Raw genomic sequence first — 26,167 nt, forward strand, 5'->3', positions numbered from 1 at the left:
GTACTCTTTCTTCACTCCCTGTGTTTAGAGTTAAGGGTCTAATAATACATACATTTTACCCTAAGTAAGGTAAGATCTAAGGCTGCAAATGTATTGTATATCAAATGCTTTAGTGAGGCATATAACAATCTTATTCTAATCCAACAGTGTTTTCCATGCAAAAATATTCGGAATCAATGTCACTTATTTGTAATCCAAAATGCTGGGCTATATCTCTAAATGAATCTTGTAGAATCATTAAATCAATCTTTTGGCAATAAACCAAGTATTTGAAATCACCTTTTGTGGTCACCAACAGGGATTATAAGGATTGGGTTTTGATTATCTTAATATCCTGCTCAGTAACAACGCCAACGTGACTACTTAAGTTTTTTACAATCTAAATTCTTATTTACTATTTCATCGAATATGACATGCCTCTGATTCCTGTCCAAAGGGCTATTGCTGATGCTATATCCAAGGAAAGTTCTCTGGCTGAAAGTCATATTGATTGATTTGTAGGAGACTGACCCATGAACACAGAGTACCAGCACACTGTCTGGGTTCATCAAGTTTTCTCTGCTTAATGCTACTGTCCCTGAGCACATCCATTCAGACCATATGGTTCTTATTCAGTCTTTGAATGGCTTATTCAGGCAAAAATCCAATGGCTGTAATAGCGATGTCAGACCCCCCCAGGACTCACACACAGATCAGTTTTTAATTTTTTGGCCATATTTCTTACTCCATCTGCTAAATGTGCATGGAGCAGTTCCATACTTACATGGAACATTTGTGGAACTGCGCCCCGGGCAGGGATCCCATATCTTTTGCAGCCAGAATTTGACGAGATCATCATGGATCCAATCCTCTGAATATGTCTATGCTATCACTCAAGCAATATTTCTATCCCCTCTCCCTTTTTAAAAAAAGATTTATTCAGAAAACTCTGAGCAGCTTTGGTTTTATTCTGCTGGCTAGACAGGGTGTATGTTTTTTCTTGTTTCTTTTGATGAGAGTAGTTTTGAAATTAAAAGTTAAGATGAGAGATTGTGAATATTCCATTCATGTCCTGAGACACACAAACTCTTATACTCTCTGATGATAATTGCTACATCAGATAGTCTGGCAATGAATTATCTGCCTGTTGTCATCTAATATAAATATTGGGAAAAATAATAAAAAGTAATAATGATACTCTAGTAACGTACAGTAGCTTCCCTCTTAAGGAAGCCCACAAAAAGCTCTATGGTCTCTATCCTCACTATATTTCTGAGAAATATGTAGAAATCAGTTTTATCTTATTTTAGAATTTAAAAATTCCATTATTTTACCAATATTCACACAATAATATATTTTTATCTCAGTGTTCTGCCAATGTTGCTTTCTTATTGTGATTCCTGAGCTAAGAAATGTTACAAGTACATAAATGAAAAAATCCTTTTATCATTAAAATACATTTTGGGGGCCTGGGATTTAGCTCAGTGGTTCCAGTGCTTGACTTGCAAGCACAAGGTCCTGAGTTTGATTGCCGGTACCAAAACAACAACAACAAAAAAACATTTTTAGCACCTATCTCAGACTCAGTGACCTACATTTTTATTGTGACTGAAAAACTGCTTTTTCCTTTGAAAATTTTCTCATTGTAAGATAAGATAAATAAGAGTCAGTATAAAGGGGCAAAGATTTCATCTCTGGAATCAGTCAGACCTGGGATGAAATTTTAGCTCTACTATTAAATTGCTCTGTAATCTTTGGCTCCTAAATCATACTTTTCTCATCTGTAAAACAGAGTTTAAACAATACCCAACTCAGAGGATTTTTGTTAACATCAAACAGAAGAATGATTGTAAAGTACCTAGAAATATATGCCTAGTATAGCATCAGTGCTTTTTAAATATTCATTAAAATTACCAAGCTAGGCATGGTGGTGCAAGCCTGTAATCCCAGCATTCGGAAGGCTGAGGCAGGAGGATCACTGTGAGTTCGAGATCAGCCTGGGCTACATAATGAGTGCCAGGTCAGTCTCAACTACATAGAGAGACCCTGTCTCAAAAAACCAAAAGAAAAAAATAAAAAATAAAGTTACCATCATTGTTATTGGGAATGTCAACTATTTTTAGATGGCAAATTAACGGACTAACAAAGGTTGATAAAATTAATTGAAAATTTCTCTTTATTTTTATTTTGGGGGGTACCAGGGATTGAAATCCAGACCTTACACTTGCAAGGCAGGCAGCGGCACCACTGAGCTAAATCCTGGCCTGCCTCCTTTAATTTTGTTGGTAGCACTTTGCATGAATATTTTGCTTCAAGTCTATATTCTAAGCTCTGATTTAATTTCCAAAGAGATAGAGCTCTAAATGTAAAGTCTACATTTAACAACAGTAAACATGCTTCTCTCTTGAGGAAAAATAACAGAAACCATCAATGATAAAAATTTATACAGGAAATAATATAGTAAATATATCTAATAAAAATAAATTGAGGGGCTGGGGATTTAGCTCAGCGATTCCGTGGCTGCCTTGCAAGCTCAAGGACCTGAGTTCAATCCCCAGTACCAAAAATAAATAAATAAATAAATAAATAAATAAATAAATAAATAAATAAATAAATAAATTGAGAAGTGTTCATCTTATGTATTTAGTTATTTTTTCTGTTCTTTTTTAAAAATTTTAGATTAGTTTAGTTCTCTGAGGCTTCATAAATTCAGTTTTTGTGGATGCTTTGAGGGATATTTTCCCTTTATTTGCTTCCATTATAGTAATCTGCATTTATTTATTTATACTTAAGTTCATTCATTTTAAGACTTATTAGTGCCATTCTAAAACTATCTAACTCCCATGTTTCTGGAAGTATGACCAAGATTTGTTTTGTAGATTAATTTAAATGGTAATAGCCAATGTATTGATCTGATGGTAGTATACTCTAACGTTGTGAAAAAAAAAAAGATCATTTGACACAAATCTGTGCTACATTTACAAGGTCCTTAAGTAGTTTTTCATACAGTCTAGGCTGTTCTTTGGAGGTATGTCAGGAGCTAGCAATAGTCCAAAGTCAGGGTAAAGAGGAAGCAAGGGGCTCTATAAGTCACACTGTTACTATTTTTTTTAATTAATATGTTTAAATTCTGTAGATTTCATTTGAAGAAAGGATTTAGGGACCCAATAGTTGACAATCATTAACCAACATTAAGAATGTGAGTTTTTAGAAATCAAATACATATTGTCCCCATTTTAATTGCTTTCTTATGTGTGTTTCTAATTGTGCTTAGGAAAAATTGTATTTCTTCTCTTTTTTGCTTATCTAAATTTAAGTTCAATACCTTTAGTTTTAGTATGATTTGAGAGTATTTTCTAAGTATCCCTCAAAATTGTAATTTCTAAGAAATATGTCACTTCTATCCTATGTGCATATAGCTATAAAATATGACATCTGGGCCCTTCTATTTAGCAGAAATGATGAGAATTTAAATATGTTTTACAATTTAAATGGTAAGGTTGAGCCATGTGTTCATGATTATATCTTATAAAATGCTTCTAGGAGAGCTCTGAGGTGTTTAAAAGGAATTTGTTATGCTTTTGTTTAAAAAACAAAGTTTTTCATAAAAAGCCATCAGGCCTAGTGAGAGTTTTATTCTAGAGAAAGAGAAACTGGGGCCTAAACACTAGATCAAAGTATAAAACATCGATGACAAATGCAGATTCTCACTGTGATTTTGCCTCCTTACAGCTGTGTATTTCTTCTAAGTACAGACTGATATAAACTGCTAGTTATTGTTGACATAAATTGTTGGTTCCAAAATAAACCTAGACTGTTGTTTCAAGAATGTGGTTCCTAATATTCGTTAATAGTTCAGTGAAAAAAAGAAGGAATTTTGGTAGTGCATGAAGATCTTTGTATTTTTATTGGCTACTTACAAAATCTGAAAAAAAAATCCTCAATCCTTTTAAAATGACCCTAGCAATTCATATATTTAGCACAATTTACCAACATTCCCAAACCCAGCATGGAAAAGCCATCAACATGGCACTAGGTCATAGGTCCTGAATGAAGCCATCAACAAGGATTAATAAACTGTGACAGCTGCCCAAAAGCTTTCATTCTTTTTATTTAAACATCCCACTGCAAACTGAGGTTCATTATAATCTTTGTTGAAAGTAGCTCAGCTAACATGAAAGAAGTCAGAACTGAGAACAGATGACAAGTAGTAGTACTTTAAATCCAGTGCATGACAGTAAATCCTAGAATTTATAAATGTAACAATTCCTAGAGAATTACAGAAGTAGCATACAACTGTGTTTATCTGTTTAAACAATTATTAATATTTTTGAAAACTAGAGCAAAGAAACTAAAATTATTTAGTTCTAATTTCTATGTTCAATAAACTATATTATTTAAACTACTATTAGTCCTTTCTCTTATACGGCAATTTAAAAGTGACTTTAGTTAGATTATAGTCCATTTTGGGGTCACATAATCTTTTCTTTTTTTTCTCTCTCATTGAGTTTATTGGTACTTTTTAAGTATACAGTACAGTTACACTTAACATTGGGATCTTGTACCTTTACATGACAGATCTTGGTTTTCTCATTTTTTTCCCTTATCCCTGCCCTCCCTTCCCCCCCCACATCCCCTATTTACAAAGACTTTGTTTCTGTTTTTTCCTTTTCTCATATTTTTCCTTTTCCCTTATTTCCTTTCCCCTTCCCTTTCTACTTTCCCTACACCTTTAGCCCTTTTCTTCCTATTTCACACTGTCAGTTATACAATTTGGATCTTATTTACACTTTTAGTTTTTCACACCAGAGAAACTATTTGGTATATATACATGTATCTTATTTATTTCACTCACATAATCTTTTCTAGGAATCATTTACCAGAAAAAAAACTAGGTTATATTATATGATTTAAAAGACTATAATATATGACTATAAAATTATTGGTGAGGCTTTTTTTGGTACAAATATAGATATTCATACCAACAGAAAGGAGAAAGTGACCTGGAAAATAGTTACTCACTGTAATTTATTAATAGAGTATATTTGCAGATATAAAGATACGACAATAAACCATCAGGGTAGGAATTTATTATTTTAAAGTACATTTTAAATCAATACACAAGATTTCCTACTCGTTGAATATCAGCAAATTTATCAGTTTAGCCTACATGTCAAACAGCTAGTAAATCACTTGAGCTTACCCCCTTTTCAATATTCCCAGTTTGACATAGTGTTCCCTCAGCTGCTGGAATACTGTTGGTGACACAGCGGTTGCTTTTGCTGAGGCACCACAGCTCTCTACACACTTCCTAGGAAAGAAGGCAAAAGCAAGTTGATCAGGAATAGAGACTAACACCATGTCCAGTTCTTCCAAAAAATACACTTATAGTCATTCAGCTTTACTTATAAAGAGACCCCAGGGCTCTTGCTGCTGTTGGAGCATCGGAGATGAGTATTTTGAAGGAGGTTCGTATAGAATTAAGGTTACTCATTTTACAAAATTATTTAAACATTTAGTAGTTAAACTATGTTTTAGTTTTTTAAATTGATTAGGATATTTTTTACAATGGTTTACAGCAATTTCATTAGTATGAGTAGGAAAAAGAATAACTTGGAGAGTGGAAATGCATGTTTATTACAATCTAGAATATACAGTAGCACAAACTTACCAATAATTAATAGTGTTGCTAAGCAAACTAGGCAACTAGGACTTCTTAGACCTACTACAGTATTCAAATAAAGATAATTTTAATATAGAAGATCTATCTATTTATCTAAAGAAGGACAGAATGAGAGAGAGATCATGAGAATGAATAGCACATTAATATATGAATTTGAATAAATATGAAGTATATGTCTACAATTAAAATATGATCATCTGGAGTACAGAGATAAATTTATATATATTTACTCCATTTGCATTTATTCCCCAACTGTTATTTTAACTCTCAAAACACAATTATAAGAACTCATGACACATGAATACAACTCAGAAATAAAGCAGTAAAATATTGAAGTCACTTAAGTTAACTGATCCTACAAGTGGTAATGCACTGCATGATATTAAATTTGAAGATATCTGTTTGGATCCCTTTTAGGGTGCCCCTTATCAGGTTGAAAAGAAGACATATAATGACTATCAGGCTTTAAAATGCTTTTTAAATTTTTTTAACTCCAGGGGCCAGGGATTTAGTTCAGTGGTTCTGCCGCCAGCCTTGCAAGTACAAGGACCCGAGTTTGATTCTCAGCACAAAAATAAAAATACAATTAATTAATTAATTAAATTAAACTCCATTTGGATAACTAGTAAGCAAGAAAAGAGCAAGACAGAAAAATAAGACCATGTATTGCGAATCATAATATAAACATAAAATTTTCCTTTTATAATACAATTTATTGCAAAATCTATTTTTCTTTCCAAGATTTTTAATATACTACTTTAGCTTTCTATTTCTATGGGATATTATTTTTATTTTATTCTAAATATATTCTTTTAGTTTACTATTTTACAAACACTAGGAGTAAGGGCTTCAAACTACTATTACATAAGTAAAGTCTGCCCAACTTCAAAGAACAGTGAGTTCACAAAACAGAAGCATTAGGCCAGGGGTTTAGCTCAGTGGCACAGCACCTTCCTAGCAAGGGCAAGGTCCTAAGTTCGATCCCTGGTACCAAACAAACAAACAAGAAAAACAGACAAGCATTAATAGAACAGTGTATATAAAGATTGTGAATTTTTAAATCCCTGAATAATACTTCTGATATCTTTTTGCCTTTATTAGGCTTAAATCTTCCTTCAGACAAATGTAAAAGAAGACTGTTTACCTCAGATGAAATAATGCAATGATGATTCTATAATTTAAGAGGAAAGAGTCACAACTTCAGGAAAATATACAGTTTAGATAAATTACGAAACTATTTCTCAAAGATCCTTGAAAAATATCTACTCACACTTAACTTTTTCCAAACCTTAATTCAAGATTCATAATACACCCTCTTAATGTTCAGAGAATGATGTATTTTGAAAGATAAATTTCCTCATCTAACAAGAATGTGTTACCTTAGTGAGATCCTAGGAGTTCATACTTTGGTAGGGCATTAACTTCTCACAGATCATTATAAGAAAATATGGAACTGAAAATCTATGTTGGGAAACACACCCAAGATGTTAACTAGTCAAGAAAACGCCTCTGAAGAGTTGTTTCAAATAGCTCTCACAATTGCAATTTCAATTTGAGTAAGAAAGATTTTAATATCCAATTTAAAAAGACTTTAAAAAGATACTAGAAAGATAAAAAGCAAGAAAAACATTCATTTCAAACCAAATAAGCAAGAAGTATGTACCCTGAGGTTACTTAAGAACAATTTCATACTTTAAAAATACCTATCTTTCTCAAAACTACCACAATCTAGAACATGAATAATATATTACATAGATGGATCAGTCTCATTCACACATGAATATTAGTTATTGAATAAACACGAGTCTCAACCTCTAATAAAGTTAAATGCATGCCAAAATTTTTTTGTCTCTGGGAAATTTGTATAGTTTCCATCATAGCAGGCAGAAGAATGACTCAGATCAAGAAATCAACCAATAACAAAGTCTAGTGAGTTTGCCAAGAAAGGAATCCTTCTCCATTGTTGTTAGGAATGTAAACTAGTACAACCATTATGGAAATCAGTATGGAGATTCCTCAAAAAGCTAAAAGTAGAAATTCCCACTTGAACAAAGGCATCTTCATAAAAGAGTTAAAGATATCATACCATAGGGGTATATGCATACAGATGTTTATAGCAGCATAATTCATAATAGCTAAATCTTGGAAACATATTATATGTCCATCAATAGATGAATGAATAAAAAACTGCAGTATCCACAAAGGAGTTCTACTCTGCCATAAAAAGGATGCACCTTGAGACTATGTTAAGTGAAGTAACTCAGATGCACAAGCCTGAATATCACATGGTTTCTCTTATATGAAAAATTCAATACACACACACACGCACGCACGCACGCATGCACGCACGCACATATATGACAGATAACAGGAAAAAAGGCATTCTAACCCAGTGAAGACAATGTATATGAAAGTGTAGCTTGACTTAGCAAAATTGTCTTACATTTTTTATATGTTCTTTGGCCTATTAGTCTATGTTTCAATTTGTATACAGTATATTAAAATTTTATAAGGTCTTATAAGATAAATAATGAATCTGATGCTGGATATATAAAAGAGGGGTAGAGAGAGGAGGGAAAAAAGAAGGGAATTGAGATGTGTTATGTATATGTACCAATCCTCTACAGTGCATATAATAATTATGTACTGTAAACATGTACTAATAAAAGTTTTTTAAAATTTTTTAACTTCACAACATGAAGTGATCGGGTAAGGTTAGTGACAGGGGATGATGACTTTTTGATTAACCATGAGTTTAGCTAAGAAAAACAGTTTCTTTCACATATTTGTGACTCCTGATATAAGATTTGCTAAGATTTCTATGAACTATGAATTTCTATGACTTCTATGAACTAATAAATACATGACTGTCTGTGTGTTAGGCTTCCCTCTATAATCCTAACTTTCATTTTGGGAAAACAATCTAGAGCAAATTAGAATTTAAGAAAGGGGAGAGAAGTTAACAACCCTAATGAGGGACATTTCTGCTACAAGAGAGTGAAAATGTGAAATGGAATCTTTATTTTTCATGGAATCAACTTCTAAACAAATAGGTGAATTGCCAAGCAATGCAAAAGTGACAGTAATTTTTGTCATTCATTTAAGTATAGTTATTGAGAATCTACTCTGCAATAGGCATTATGTTAATGTTATAAAAAAAATACCACTTAGAATTCATGAAAACTAGGACAAAGGTAATAAATAGTCACATATGCAGCAATGGATTGGTACTACTCTATGATAAAGTTTTTCATTTCTATGACAAAATTAGAACAATGATCAATATGTCAGTATTTTTCATGAAACTAATTTTAAATTTTTTAGTGGGCTATAATTATTTTGTTGTTGCTTGTCCTTTTGGTACAGGGTCTTGCCTTGTAGTTCAGGCTGGCCTTGAATTCACTATGTATCTCAGACTCAACTCGAACTCATGTCAATCCTCCTGCCTCAGCCTCCAGAGTGCTGGGATTACAAGCCTGTAATCCCATGCCCAGCTATAATTATTTTTTAAGTTTTAATTCTCTTTTGATATTAAAATAGACTGAAGAGTCTAAGGGCAGGGTCTGTGTGTTTGTGACAGCCTTTACAATATGTTCCTTTTTGGCAAAATTAAAAGTTTGCATTCTTACTTGGTCTGCCAATTTTTGAATATAAATTTTCTATGCCTACAAAAGTCTAAAAGAATATAAACAACCCACTGCCCAAGACTTGTTAGCAAATGTTAATTTAAATGCATCTGTGTGTTTACTGTTGTGTCTTTAATGAAAACTGCTGCTTCTATCTAGTAAATTCTGAATTTCAATTTTTTTGTTGTTTTAACATGTCTCCAATAGTTATAGCAAGAGATTATTTCACTCATCTTTCTGAAAACATTTATTTACTCTTATTTTGAAAAATATTTTAACTTTGCTAGTCTAACTGCTGACTTTTGTAATAGTTTTTTTAGTTGCTTTCAAAAGTTTCAAAAATTTCTTTAGTGCTGTTTAATTACTGTATCTGTTCTTTTCTTCATGTTCTCGGAACACGTGCTCTGAAGTTTTTGTTTTGTTTTGTTTCTTTCTTTGATTCAGATTTTTTTCAGTATGCCTTTTGCTTATTCTTCCTATTCTTCTATCCTGGAACTCCTCATCCTCATGACCTTCTTTCAAACATTATTCCTCTTAACTTACCATTCACGTTTTTCATAGTTATTCTATTGGGGCATTAATTTTCAACCTCATTGTGGGGTTATTTGCTTATGTTGTTTATTATTTTGTATGAAAGCTTTTCTTCTCCAAAGATTTTTTTCTTTTAATGTCTTGTGCTTCCTGAGTTGAAGAAATATAGTCCACTGTATTTGCTTATATCATACATCCCAGGATTATCACTGAACCTGTTTTCATGTTCATTTAGTTGGTTAGCAGCAGTTAGACTGCATAAAGTTTTGCTTTTCTCTTATTGAAGCACAAGCCTAGCGCTTCAATTTCTTAAGGGAGCCATTTTCCCCCACTAAAACATTTGCAGTTAAATCTGTTCTGGCATTTGATTCCAGCATTCCAATCAGCTAATTTTTTTTCAGCTTTAAACTGTGGTTTATGATGCTTTCTTCTTAGGAATAAGGTCTTTGAGGGCATTTTTCTCCATTAGATACCACTTTCATAGAAATTGAGAAATCGAGGCAGGCTTCAGCTTACCAAATTTTTAAAATTAGCACAGGATATCTTCACAGCTTCTTCACCTGCTCTTATAGCTTAAGTAGAAAACTCAGTGTTTTGGAAATAAAGTCATTAAATCATGTATTATGTCCAATAAATAATGCCCTTCTAAAGGATTTTCAATCCTTTCTAAGGATTTTATAAGAGTATGCACTGACATGGTCTTTCTCTTTAGTTGTGAGAAAACTTGCCTGATTCCTTCAAATCATTGATGTACTAGGAAAAATCATACAAAAAAACAAGACTTCTGCATTATGTTAGCATCATCCCCTGCTTTGTCAATTGTTCCTATTTCTCCTCTCATTACAGAAATACATGTTGCCATTACATGGACTAAATTCAACTATCTTTGTTAGTGTTATTCTTATCTAGCAATTTTGTCTTCATGCCTGAGAGTGATTATGTGATTGTTTCTCATGTTTTTGAAACTGCAACTTTTTATGTTAGACTTGAGAATTTCAATATTTTAAATGACTGGAAAAAATATGCACGTCAACTTAGAATTGAAGTCAGTATAACCAATGGCTAAAAACAAGGGGAAGAAGTTGTCAGTTCAATATACAATGTACAATATAGAATGTTAAAAAACTCAGAGTTAAGGAGTGATGAGTAAATTGTATACCCAGCACTCATTTAATGGCCACTTGGCAGGAATTTTTTGGAAGGAATAAAAGAACTAATACTTTTCAGGGTGTACTGAAAAGTACACCCTTTTCAGGGTGTACAGGTTAACTACTATAAAAATTATATACATATTTGTGCTCTCTTGTAAAGTGTGACAAAATTCACATTCATAAAATTTTGCGTTTGCTTCAGTTTTAATGCTACATTTGAATTAGCCCTGTCTGGTATCAACCTGGCCTAAGAGTCTGTACACAGTCAAACTACTTTTTCATTTTTCATGAGGCTTTATTTGTTGAATACAGTACAGGATTGAGTAATATCATTGACAAATTGAGGCTGATTAGTCAATGCTTATTTGTACTTTAGTGTAATAAAATATCTCAAACATTCATAATCCTACCATTTTCTTTGATTTTAGATTATGATGATTATATATAATTCATACCATTCATTTACTACATGAAGGTAGGCATCAAATTTATTATTTGAACATCAGAATGCAACAACATCACTTATATTTGGATTTTTTAAAGGTACTGTTAACACAGTGCAGAAAAATATTTCATTGCCTTTCAAGAAATAAAACATTTAAAAGTATTCCTATTTATTCAAAATAATAATATCAACTTCCAGGTTTCCAGCTTGTTTGACTTTGTAGATAAATGACACTATTTGCAAATTATGCTATCAATAATATAAAATATTAGCAAATGTAAAAATAATCAAAGTCCATTTATGGAGTGGACTTTTTAGTAACTAATATAATATACATGATAGGCAAAAAATAACTCCCCTGAACTAGGACTCCTTTGATCAAAAATTTTTTTATTAATCTACAAAGACCCTTTCAATACAATAAAAGAAATCAGGTATCGTTTCTAATAGTTCCATGTGTTAAAACAAACTTTCAAAATGGAAAGAGAATGCATTTGATTTACTTAGGCAATAATAGAATTAGTAGATTATACAGAGGATGAGGTCATCATGAAAGTATAAAATCATTGTTCAATTATTATGTCATTAACTTAAGGAATATATATATAGAGAAAGTAATGTATTACTAGATGGCTATAAATTTTTTAACTATATAGACTACAAAAGAGACATACATATTTCCTGTCTTTGGGAAACATTAGGCCTTTTGCCACCCTGGGTCCTTTATTGTGTATATAAAACATTTTCTTTGTCTTTAATACCCCATCAATAACATCTATAAACAGCTGTTTGCAATAGAAGATCCTGATGGTCAAAGAAGAGAACAGAGTCCTAAGTAGGTCAGAAAGGAACATCAATGATTAGAAAGGGTATTTATCATTTGATCATACAAAGGAAAATTAAAAACCAACATATGGTGACCCTCTGGGCTGGTTCCACATGTTCAGTAGCCATATAAAGAAAAAAGACAATTTATCCTTATTTCTGCTTTAGTTTGATCCTGTTATGTAGGTAACTTATTTGCAAGAGAAATTCAAATTAACAACAACATCAGACCTGATTTAGATGTTTGGTTTTAAATAACCACAAAATGGAAGGGATTAAAAACTGATTAAAAGCTTTAAAAAACTGAAAAGCAAACCCAGGGTAAAAACTGATCTTTCAGCATACAAATGATTGTGGACCTATGATCTTGTCACAAAATTTAGAAAAACTAAAAATCAAATAAACTTATCACAATATATAACTAATAAACATACATTTTTCAATTGCAAAAGAAATTTGAGGTGCTAAAGACTTATATCTTTTATTCTCTAAGCCCATACCAAACCACACTGAAGAAAATTCATGCTACCTTAAAATCTTTATGGAAAATGAATCTATAATCTCTCTCAGTACAATATTCCAACATTTAATAACCCCAAATTCTTCATAAATAACCAATCTACAACCTTCCAGCTGTAAAAATTAAATATTCTTGTGGGTGACTGAATATCTTGATAGGGAAAGAGAAAATTTTCTAACCAAAAAAATCAAACTGTAATACGTTTTCCAAAACCTGAAGATGATTTTGAAGCCAATGTTTACTCTTTTCTTAGGTTACTGAAGCTCATTTTCTTTAAACTGTGCTTGTATGCACTTCTCAGCATTTCACTAATATCATCCTTTAAGTCACCTTCATCTCTTTAAAAACTGTTCAGGTACTTAGCAATGTCCTAAAAAGACTAAGACTAATAAAGCCGACATACAATTATAGGAGTGATACTTAGCAATAAAGCAAAAATGGTTTTCATGTTGGTTAACAGGTGACACCATAACAAAAGCAGTAAGCATAAAAGCATTAAAACTAGAGTTCAGAGAGAGAATACCATGATCAGATAACTCCAATATCTGGTCTTTCATGATTACCCTTGTTCTATATGAGAGAGACATAATTTCATAGCATTATTAATTCACCAATCAAAAGAAATAGACTGGCAGAATGGATGAAGAAGCAAAATCCAACAATATGCTATATATAAGTAACACACCTACTTGAAAAAGATACTCATAGCCTGAAAGTACAAGTATTGAAAACAGTTCTCCATGTGACAGGAACATGGAAAAAAGCAAGGGTAGCTATCCTATTTCCAGACAAAGAAATTTCAAACCAAAACTAATAAAGAGAGACAAAGAAGGTCACTACATCCTTGTAAAGGGAACAATCCAAGAAGAAGAGATGGCACTCATAAATACACATGCACCAAATACGAATGCCCCTAACTATACAAACAAATATTAAGGACATGAAACACCAAATTAGCACTAATATAATTGTAGTGGGTGACCTCCATAGCCCATTGTCACAAATAGACAGATCATCTAGACAAAAAATCAACAATGAAATACTAGAAATGAACCAAGTTCTTGAACAAATGGACTTAACAGATGTCTACAGAGTGATCCAACCCACAAAATCAGAATATACATTCTTTTGGGCTGTACATGGGTCATTTTCCAAAATAGACCACATACTAGCTCACAGAACATGTTTAAGTAAATGCAAAGGAATTGAAGTTATTCCATGTGTATTATCACACCATAGCGCAATTAAACTGGAGATCAATAGCATAAGAAACCATAAGAACTTCACAAACACATGGAAATTGAATAACACTCTCCTGAACAACCAATGAGTCACAGCAGAAATTAAAGAAATAATTAGACCTCTTTTACAATTTAATGACAATGCCAGTAAAACATACAGGAATCTATGGGATACAATGAAAGCAGTTTTACATGGAAAATTCATAGAAGTGAATGTCCACACTAGGAAAACAGAGAGAGCTCAAATAAACAACCTAATGGTGAATCTTAAGCTCCTACAAAAAGAAGAGCAAGAGAAACCCAAAGCTCATACAAGGGAGGATATTATAAAGATCAGAGCAGAAATCAATGCAATAGAGACTAAGAGAATGATACAAAAAAAAATCAATAAATTGAAGAGTTGGTTTTTTGAAAGAATAAATAAAAACAATAAACCCTTAGCCAACCTGATCAAAAAAAGGAAAGAAAAGGCCCAAATTCGTGCAATTAGAAATGAAAATGGTGAAGTCACAACAGATGCAGTAGAAATCCAGAGGATCATTAATACTTACTTTGAGAACCTGTACTTTAATAAAATGCAGAACATAGAAGAAATGGACAAATTTCTAGATACATATGAATTACCAAAGTTAAATGAAGAAGATATAAAAATTCTAAACCCCCAATTACAATCAGTGAAATTGAAAATGTAATTAAAATTTTACCAATAAAGAAAAGCCCAGGTCCTGATGGATTCACTGCTGAATTCTACAAGACATTTAGAGGAGAACTATTTCCACTACTCTTTGAACATTTAAATTAAAAGAGAAGCAATACTTCAAAATTCATTCCTGGAAGCAAGTATTACTTTGAATCTAAAACCAGGTAAAGGCCCAACCAAAAAATAGAACTACAGACCAATCTCCCTAATGAACATAGATGCAAAAATCTTCAATGAGATACTGACAAACAGAATACAGAGAGTCATCAAGAAGATCATACACCCTGACCAAATTGGATTTATCCCAGGGATGCAAGGATGGTTCAACATATGTAAATCAATAAATGTAATACACTATATTAATGGAATCAAGGGCAAAACCCTTTGATTGACAAAAACCATATGATCCTCTCAATAGATGCAGAAAAGTATTTGACAAAATTCAACACCCATTCATGATAAAAACCCTGCCAAAAACTGGAATAGAAGGTCTTTATCACAACTTGATAAAGGCTCTCTATGAAAAACCAACAGCCAACATCATATTAAATGGTCAAAAATTGAAACTAAAACTAGGAACAAGGATGCCCATTATCACCACTCCTGTTTAATATAGTTTTGGAAACATTAGCCACAGCAATTAGACAAGAGAAAGAAATCAAAGCAATAAAGATAGGAAAGGAAGAAGTAAAGCTATCATTATTTGCTGATGATATGATATTCTACATAGAAGACCCAAAAAACTCCACCAAAAGACTTTAGGTACCGGGGATTGAACTCTGGTCCTTGTGCTTGCAAGGCAGGCCACCAAACCACTGAGCTAAATCCCCAGCCCATCCACCAAAAGACTTTTAGACTTCATTGACAGATTCAGTAGAGTAGCTGAATACCAGGTAAAAACTCAAAAATTAATTGCTTTCTTGTACACAGTCTCACTGAGAGTCAAATTAGGGAAACAATTCCTTTTATAATAGCATCCAAAAAATGAAATATCTAGGAATCAATCTCATTAAGGAAGTAAAAGACCTCTACACTGAAAACTACTGCACTCTAAAAAAAGAGATCAAAGAGGATATAAAAAAATGGAAAGACATCCCTTGCTCCTGGGTAGGAAGAAGCAACATAGTGAAAATGCCCATACTACCAAAACTGCTATACAGATTTAATGCAATCCTTATTGAAATCCCAACAGCCAACATCATACGAAAAATCAATGAGTATATTTCACAGAACTAGAGAAAACTATCCAAAAATTATTTGGAACAATAAGAGACCTAGAATTGCAAAAGCCATTCTAGGCAACAGAGACATGACAGGGGTTCTCACAATCCCCAACTAGAAACTATACTACAAAGTCACTGTGATAAAAAGAGCATGGTACTGGCAAAGGAAAAGTCTCGAGAATCAGTGAAATACATTAGAAGATGAAGAAACAACTTCAGATATACTCAACTACCTCATCTTTGACAAAGGAGCCAAATATCCTCTCTGAAGGAAAGAGAACCTCTTTAATAAATGGTGTTGCAAAAACTGGATTTCAATGTGTCAAAGATTAAAACTAGACCTGTATCTTTCACCATGCACTAAACTAAAATCCAAGTGGATTAAAGATATAAATATTAAAACAGGAACACTAAACTCACTGGAAGATAAGTTAGGTAGAACTCTTGAAGATATTGGCATAGGAAAAGACTTTATGAATAAATCCTCAGTAGCATGGGAACTAGCACAAAGAATCAACAATTGTGATCTCATGTTTTTAAAAAGTTTCTGCACTGCCAGAGAAATCACAAGCAGACCTAACAGACAACCCACAATGCAGGGAAAAAATTTTACCAGGTGTTTCTCAGACAATCGTCTACTATGTAGAATATATAAAGGACTCAAAAAAAAAAAAAACCCCAGACTCCCAAATATAAAGATCCAATCAAAAAACGGGCATCTGAAATTAACAGACATTTCTCAGACAAACAAGTAAAAGCCCCAAGTAATCATATGAAAAAATGTTCAATATCACTGATCATTCAAGAGATGCAGATGAAAACAACACTGAGATTCCATCTCATCCCAATAACAATGGCTGCTATCAAGAAATCAACCAATAACAAATGCTGGCAAGGTTGTGGGGAGATAGGAACCCTTCTTCATTATTGGTGGGAGTACAGACTGGCACAATCACTGTGGAAATCTATAAGGAGATACCTCTAACAACTAGGATTAGAAGTCTCATTTGACCCAGCTATTCTTCTGCTGGGTATTTTCACAAAACAATTAAAAGAATCATACCATAGCAATATATGCTCACCCATGTATAGCTGCACAGTGTGTAATAGCTAAAACTTGGAAATAGCCCAATTGCCCATCATCTGGAGACCGGATAAAGAAGATGTGTGTTTTGTTTTGTTTTGTTTATAAAATGGCATACAACTCAGCCATAAAGAAGGAGAAACTAGAGAGATTTATACCTAAGTATATGCACATTGAGGTCATGCCCTTAAGTGAAATTAATAAGTTACACATGCGTAAATACCAAATAGTTTGTCTGGTGTGAAAAAGTAAAGCGTAAAGAAGGATTAAAATGTATAATTGATTTTGCATAAAAGGAAGAAAAGTCTAAAAGAGTAGAGGAAGTGGGAGATGCAGGGGAAAGGGAAAAGGAGAAAAGAAAAAAATTTTTTAAAGGAAAAACATGGAAACAATGTCTTTGTAAACAGGGAAGGGTAGAGGGTCTGAAGGGAGGGCAGGGCAATGGGGAAAAAATAAGAACCTGATAAATCATATACAGGTAAAGGATCCCAATGATGAATGTAACTGTGTTGTATACCTAATATGTACCAAGAAATTTAATAAAGATAAAAATTATTAAGGTTTTTAATTAAGAGGGTAATAATATAATCTATATTACTTGTTATAGTTTGGATCTGAAATATTCCCTGAAGGTTCCCATAGTGAAGATTTGATCTTCAATGCAACTATGTTAAGAGGTAAAGTTTGTAGGATGTGATTGTATAATGAAGATGCAGACCTGTTCAATGAATTACTCTACAGATGGGTTTTTAATTTGATGGACTACTGAAGGGAGATGGCAACTTCGAAGGTTGGACTTAGTGGAAGAGAATGGGACCTTGGTAATATGTCCTGGGGAATTATAGCTTGTCCATGGCACCAGACCCCCATCTGCCTTCAAGTAAACAGCTTTCATCAGTCCTGCCCTTCCACCATGATGTTCTGTCTTACTGCAAGCTTTCAGGGATGGAGACAAATAAACATAAACTCATATCTCTGAAAGTATGAGCCAAAAATCTTTCATTTTTCAAAGTTTTTTAAAAATATTTTTTCTAAGGAATGGAAAGCTAAGAAATTCATATTTTCATTTTACGCTTACCAACTTTTTGATAACAAATTGGCCTACTGACATTTCTTAAAGTGAAAAGTGTGCAGATTTGACCAACTATATACAATGTAGCCAATTTCTTGCTTAAAATTAATAAATCTAATTATATTTATTGACCCTTCATTTCAAAGATTATATACTAGAAAAATCTCTTATCACTTAAAGTATGGAACAAATATGGTACCCAAACTTTCATAGATTATTATAACATTAATCTTTAATTGAGATATGCAGAAGAGAAAACTTTCAAATTACATAATCCATAAGTAAATATAGCCTTTACCAAAAGTACATTTCTCCTGGAAAGGTAATATTAATGAGAAGTCAACATTTTCAAAGTTATATCATATTTTCTTTTTGTATATTCCTGTAAGTGAAACACAAAACACTGAAATTTTGTGATCATAAAAGTCAAAATTATGGAGCCCATACACCTTTATAAATAAACTCTCATTCAGGTTTATTTTACTTCAGAGCTATAGTTTAGAGCACTTGGGTTTTAAAAGAAAGAATTTACATTTCTCTAGAAAAGTGAGGACATTATTACAACAGAATACCATCATTGGTAGTGCTGCTTGAGTATTACATGCAAGATGTATTTGTGGGAAAGAGAAAAGGGAAGGCAGGTGAGGAACATAGCTCAGTGGTAGAACACTTGCCTACCATATACCAGTTCCTTGATTTTATTCCCAGCAGTTTCAAAAAAGGGAGTGGAGGAGAAAAAGAACAAAAAATTGCAAAAGCCTTTCATTTTATAATATTATTAATTCTAGATTATAGAATTACATGTTAGGCCTGACATTTTATATACCTTAGAAATTTTGTGATTTTTCTGGGCTTTAATACATTCTCCTGGTCTCATTCATTAAAAATATTTCAATAGTTTCTAACTGATTTTAAGGTAAAAAGCTAGAATATTTATTTATTTGTTTGTTTGTTTATTTATTTATGGAGTTGAGATCCAACCCAAGGCCTTACACAGCCTAGGAAAGCACTTTACCACCATGGTACATCCTCAGTCTTAGAAACCTACAATTCTTACTATAGAGTATAAACTAAAGGCTGATTTGGCTCTGTCTGCTTCTATCTCACTTATGTGGTGATGTTTAAAGCAAATAGCCTCATTGGCCTCTCAGCTCTTTATACACAGCCTAAGAGTTTTCACAAAGGTTCTCTCCCCACTATCTCTTCACCAGGTAACTCTTCTCACGTACCTATTCAACAAATTTTTTAATTAATTAAGTTTATTGACTCATTTTAGGTATACATAATGATCATATTCATCATAGGGAATTTGTACATTTATATGATACATCTTGGTTCTAACTTTTTCCCGTCCCCCTTCCCCTCCTTCAACACCTCCACCCCTTATTTACAAAAACTTTGTTTCCATTTTTTCCTTCTTTTCTCATTTTTTCTTTCCTTTTTTGCCTTTCCACCACTCCCATTCCTAGTTCCTCTTCCCCTTTGAAAATTGTCTTCCTATTTCACAATATCTATTATACATTTTGGTCATCATTTAAACTTTCAGATTCTTAAACTGGAGAGGCAATGTGGTATTTATTCTTTTTTTTTTAAGGGGATCAAAATCAGGACCCTGAGCATGCCAGGCATATGCAGTGTTACTGAGCTACAATATCCCTGGCTCTCGCAATGTGGTATTTAAACATGTTTCCAATGTATTTCACTGAAGAGAGTCTCAAGGTACATCCATTTAGCTATAAATGTCTCAAGTTTTTCCTTATGGCTGAGAAGTACTCCATTCTTTAAAAAATACTCACCACCTTATCCATTCATCAGTTGATTGGCACTTGGGTTATTTCCAAGATTTAGCTATTGCAGAATGTGCCTCTATAAATATGGGTATATTACTGTGGTATAATGCTTTCAATTTCTTCAGGAAGACAGCAAGAAGGGGAATAGCTATGTCAAATAGAATCTCTAGCTTTAGTTTTCGAGGAATGGCCACACTGATTTCCACAGTGGTTATACCAATCTACAATGCTACCAATAGTGGAGAAAGGTTCCTTTTCTCCACAGCCCAGTCAGCATTTGTTATTGGTTGATTTCTTAATAGCAGCCATTCTTTCTGGAGTGAGATGGAATCTCAGTGTTGTTTTCATTTGCATCTCGCGAATGACAAGTGACGTTGAATATTCTTTAATATATTTATTTGCCATTTCTACTTCTTCATCTGAGAGGTGTCTGTTAATTTCAGATGCCCATTTTGGATTGGGTCTTTAAACTTGGAGGTCTGATTTTTTTAGTTCTTTATGTATTTTTTACATATACTTTCTCTGAGTGACAGCTGGCAAAAATGTTTTTCCCACATTGTGGGTTTCTCTTCACTCTGTTCATGGTTTTGCTTGCTGTGCAAAAGCCTTTTTAACAAGTTTTTTTTTAATAAGAGGAGATTCCAGTTGTTGATTTTTTGTGATATTTCCTGTGTAACTAAGGTTTTGTTTATAAAGTTTATTTTTATTATGGCAGTTTTCAATAGTTCTGCCTAACTTGTTTTCCAGCAGATTTATTGTTTCTGTTTTAATATTTAGATATCTGATCCATTTCTTTCTTTCTCTCTCTCTCTCATTGAGTTTATTGGTAATTTTAGTTATACAGTACAGTTACATTCATTATTGGGATCTTGTACCTCTACATGACAGATCTTGGTTCTCATTTTTTCCCCTTGTCCCTGCCCTCCCTTCACTCCCTCCTCCCCTTCCCACTTACAAACACTTTATTTCCATTTTTTCATTTTCTCATATTTTTTCTTTTCCCTTATTACCTTTCCCCTACCCTTCCCACTTTCCCTACACCTTTAGCCCTTTTCTTCCTATTTCACATTGTCAATTATATCATTAGGATCTTATGTACTATTATAGTTTTTCACACCAGAGAAACTATTCGGTATTTACACATGTGGGACTTATTTATTTCACTTAGGAGTATATCCTCAATATGTATCCATTTTTGATCCATTTCAATTTTAGCTTAGTGCATGGTGAAAGATATGGGTCTAGTTTTTTTTCTTTGGCAAGTAGAAAGCCAGTTTTATCAGAACCATTTATTAAAGAGGCTATCTTTCCTTGAATGAAGGTGTTTGCCCCCTTTGTCGAAGATAAGGTGGCTGAGTATGTCTGCAGTTGTTTCTGCATCTTCTAATCTGTTCCACTGACCCTCAGGGGTTTTTGGTTTGTTTTTTGTTTTGTGTCATTTCGTTTGTCAGTATCATACTGTTTTGTTTTATCACAGTAGCTCTGTAGAATAGATTCAAGTTGGGGACTGTGATACCCTCTGCCTTGCCTTTGTTGTCTAAAATTGCTTTCCTATTCTAAGTCTCTTCTGGTTCCAAATAAATTTTAGGAGCACTTTCTCTAATTCTGTGAAATATGCTGTGGGCATTTTGATAGAAATTACATTAAATCTGTGTAACAGTTTTGGAAGCATGACCATTTTCATCATTTTTGTTCTTCATACCCAAGAACAAGGGATATCTTTCCATTTTCTGAAATGTACTTTGATCTCTTCTTCAGAATACTGTAGTTTTCCATGTAAAGATCTTACCTCCTTTGTTAGATTGATTCCTATGGATTTCTTTTTTTTTTTATGCTATTATGAAAGATATTGTTTCCCTAATTTCCCTTTTAGGGGATGCTATTGAGTTTTGAGTGTTGACTTTGCATCCTGCTATGCTAATGAATTTGGTTATTAAATCTAGAAGTCTTTTGGTGGAGTTTTTGGGGTCTTCTATGTAGAGTATCTTGTGATCCACAAATAATGACAATTTAATTTCTTCATTTTCTATCCTTATTCCTTTTAATTCTTTCTCTTGTCTAATTTCTCTGGCTAATGTTTCTAGAAGTATGTTGAACAAGAGTGGTGACAGTGAGCATTCTTGTCTTGTTCTTGATTTTGGAGTGAAAGTTTTCAGTTTTTGCCGATTTAGTATGACGTTGGCTGTTGGTTTGTCATATATGGCTTTTATCAGTTTGAGATAAAGACCATCCATTTCAATTTTCTCTAGGGCTTTTATCAGGAATGGGTGTTGCATTTTGTCAAATGTTTTTTCTGCATCTATTGATATGATTATATTGTTTTCATCCTCGATTTTGTTAATATAGTGTGTTACATTTATTGATTTGCATATGTTAAACCATCCCTACATTACCTGGGATGAATCCCACTTGGTCAAAGTGCATAATCTTCTTCATGAACTGCTGCATTCTGTTTGCCAATATCTTATTGAAGATTTTTGTGTTTGGATTCTTTGGTTTTGGACTCAAGGTAATGCTTGATTCCAGGAATGAATTTGGAAGAACTGCTTCCTTTTCAATTTCATTAAAGAGTTTGAGAAGTAGTGGCATTAAGTCTATAAATTTCTTGTAGAAGTCACCAGAACCTGGGCTTTTGCTTGTTGGTAAGTTTTTATAACATTTTCAATTTCACTGACTGATGTTGGGTTGTTTAGAATTTTTACATCTTCTTGTTTCAGCATTGGTAATTCATATGTACCCAGGAATCTGTTAATTTCTTCAGTTTTTCATCTTATTAGAATACAGGTTCTCAAATTAGGTATTGATGATCCTCTTGATTGCTGCAGGATCTAATGTGATTTCACCCTTTTCATTCCTAATTATGTGAATTTGAGCCTTACCTTTTTTGATAAGGTTTGCTAAGGATTTTTTTAAATTTTATTTAATCTTTTAAAGAACTAACTCTTTGATTCATTGATTCTTTGTTTTGGGGTTTTTTTTGGTTTTTGTTTTGTTTTGTTTTGTTTTTTTAGTTCTATTGTGTTAATTCATGCTCTGATCTTTATAATTTCCTCCTTTGCATGAGCTTTGGGTTTGACTTGCTTTTCTTTTTCCAGAAGCTTGAGGTTCAACATTAGATTTATTTGAGTTCACTCTGTTGACCTACTATGGCCATTCATGATATAAAGACTGCTTTCATTGTGTCCTATAAATTCCAGTATGTTGTAAAGGCACTGTTATATAATTGTAGAAACTAAGTTCTTTTTTAATACCCTCTGTGACTTATTCGTTGTTCCAGAGGGTATTATGTGTATTCTGATTTTGTGGGTTGGAATAGTCTGTAGACATCTATCAAGTTCATTTATTCAAATGTCTGGTTCAGCTCTAATATTTCATTATTGTTTTTTGTCTAGTTGATATGTCTATTTGTAACAGTGGGGTACACAATTGTATTAGTGCTCAATTAATTTTTCTTGTTGAAGAATATTTGTTTTATATAGTTGGGAGCGCTATATTTGCAGCATATATATTTATTATTGTCATATCTTCCTCTTGGATTATTCCCTTTACCACAATGTAGTGACCTTGTCTCTCTTAATTACTCTGGGCTTGGAATCCACTTTGTCTGTGAATAGAATAGCTATCCCTGCTTCTTTCCAGTTTCCTGTTGCATGAAGTATTGTTTTGCATCCTTTGAGTTTCAGTCTATGAATTTCTTCTTTAATTAAATGTTTCATGTATGCAACATGTTGTTGGATCTTGCTTCTTTATCATTTCTGCCAGTCTGTTTCTCTTCATTGTCAAATTGATACCATTAACATTGTTGGGTAGAACATACATGTATTGACTTATCCCTGTCATGTTATTTTTCTGTTGTTAGCTCCCTGATTTTTCCCTATTTAATTTCTTGACTTTCCTGATGGATTCATTCTGCTGGGATTCATGGAGTTGTAATCCTCATTATTTCCTTCTAAAATATCCCTCAGAACATTCTGGAATGCTGGTTTGGCATTCATAAAGTTCTTCAGATGTTCTTTGTCACAGAAGTATCTTATTTCTCCACCAGTTTTTGTCTTTGTTTGTTGTTATTGTTGTTGTTGTTTTCAGGGCCTTGCACTTACCAGGCAGGTGCTTCACCACTGAGCTACATCCCCAGCCTCTCCATTTTTTTTTTTAAACAGGGATTGAACTCAGGTCCTTGCACTTGTGAGGCAGGTGGTGGAACCACTGAGCTATATTCCCAGCCCCTTCTCCATCAATTTTGAAAGATAGTTTTATGATACATCTATCTGGGTTGGAGATTGTTTTCTTTAAGGGCTTGAAATACTTCACTCCAGGCTTTCTTTGACTTGAGGGTTTGTGTTGAGAAGTCTGCTGTGATTCTTGATGGGCTTTCCTTTATATGTGATTCATTTCTTTTCTCTAATAGTTTTTAATATCTTATTCTGGCTTTGGATTTCTAGAGTCTTGGCTCTTAATCTGCTGATTCTTGATGGGCTTTCCTTTATATGTGATTCGTTTCTTTTCTCTAATAGTTTTTAATATCTTATTCTGGCTTTGGATTTCTAGAGTCTTGGCTCTTATATGCCTATGTATAGATTTTTTTATCATGGCTGACTGGAGTTCTATATGCCTCATTTTTCTGCATGTCAAATTATTTTTTCCTGTTTGGTAAGTTTTCTGCGATTACTTAGGTGAACAGATTTTTATGTCTTTTTTGCTATCTCCTACCTTTTCTATGACTCTGATCAATCTAAAGTTATTCCTCTTTTCATCATCTAGAGCTGTTGGATTGATTTCTCATGGCTCCTTCCTATTTTTAAGAAATTTTTCTTTTCATATTCATTAATTGCAATCCTGTCTGATATTATGTCCTCACATTCACTGATTCTACTGTGGATACTTTCAATTGAATTTTTAATTCCTTGGATGTGTGCTTGGATGTGCGGCATGTGTTCCAGTTCTTTCTTAAGCTGGGCATTCATGGCTTCCATCATTTTCCTAAGCCCCCTTATTTTTTTTTTAATCTGTATCAGCTCTAGAGTCACTAATCATGGCTTTCATTATGGACATCAATTGTGTAGTTATCTGAGAAAATATTTCTTTTTTTTCAGCTTTAATTGAGTTTATTGGTACATTTTAGGGATACAGTACTTATATTCATTGTTGGGATCTTGCACCTCTAACATGACAAGTCTTGATTCTCATTTTTTCCCCTTACCTCTGCCCTCCCTTCACCCCCTCCTCTCCTCCCCATTTACAAACACTTTATTTTCAACTTTTCATTCTCTCACATTTTTTTCTTTTCCCTTTTTACTCTTCCCCTACCCATCCCACCTTCCCTACACCTTTAGCTCCTTTCTCCCCATTTCTAAATGTCAGTAATATTATTAGAATCTTATGCATTGTTGCAGATTATTCACACCAGGGAAACTATTCGGTATTTACACATGTGTGACTTATTTATTTCACTTAGGAGGATATCTTCAATATGTATCCATTTTCCTATGAATGAATCTATTTTCTCGTTCTTTATGGCTGAGTAATATTCCATTTTATAGAAAAACCACAACTTCTTTATCCAGTTTCCAACGGATGGGCAAATAGGCTGTTTCCAAGATTTAGCTATTACAAACTGTGCTGCTATAAACATGGGTGCACATACTTCTCTGTGATATGATTCTTTTAGTTCTCTTGGAAAGATACCCAGCAGAGGGATGGCTGGGTCAAATGGAACCTCCAGTCCAAGCTCTTTGAGGTATCTCCATATTGATTTCCATAGTGGTTGCACTAGTCTGCACTCCCACCAACAATGGAGAAGGGTTCCTTTCTCCCCACAACCCCGCCAACATTTGTTATTGTGTGATTTCTTGATAGCAGCCATTCTTTGTGGGGTGAGGTGGAATCTCAGTGTTGTTTTCATCTGCATCTCTCGAATGACCAGTGATGTGGAACATATTTTTCAAATATTTACTTGCTGCTTTTACTTCTTTGTATGAGAAATGTCTGTTCATTTCGGATGCCCATTTTTGAATCGGGTCTTTATATTTGGGGGGACTGATTGTTTTGAGTTCTTTATATATCCTTGATAATAGTCCTTTGTCTGAGGAACAGCTGGTAAAATTTTTCCCACATTGTAGATTGTCTCTTAGTTCTGCTGATGGTTTCTTTCGAAGTACAGAAGCTTTTTAGTAAGATGAGATCCCAGTGGTTGATTCTATCTGCTAGTTCCCCTGCTACAGAGGATTTGTTCACAAATTCTTTTCCTATACCAATGTCTTCCAGAGTTCTGCCTAACTTACCTTCCAGCAAGTTTAA

General features: G+C 33.3%; 1 protein-coding gene across 1 annotated transcript in view; it reads right to left on the minus strand.

Annotated features, from left to right (window-relative positions):
* Window positions 1-26,167, minus strand: part of Adamts6 (ADAM metallopeptidase with thrombospondin type 1 motif 6) — a 173,730-nt gene that overhangs the window by 112,025 nt on the left and 35,538 nt on the right. Inside the window, exon 5 of the mRNA XM_033761118.1 lies at window positions 5,183-5,290. Within this exon, the coding sequence (XP_033617009.1) occupies window positions 5,183-5,290 (108 nt within the window). The remainder of the gene's footprint in view (window positions 1-5,182; window positions 5,291-26,167) is intronic.

The sequence above is a fragment of the Fukomys damarensis genome, unplaced genomic scaffold, assembly GCF_012274545.1.
Source record: "Fukomys damarensis isolate Sample0158 unplaced genomic scaffold, DMR_v1.0_HiC HiC_scaffold_1, whole genome shotgun sequence".
In the NCBI taxonomy this organism is placed as follows: Eukaryota; Metazoa; Chordata; class Mammalia; order Rodentia; family Bathyergidae; genus Fukomys; species Fukomys damarensis.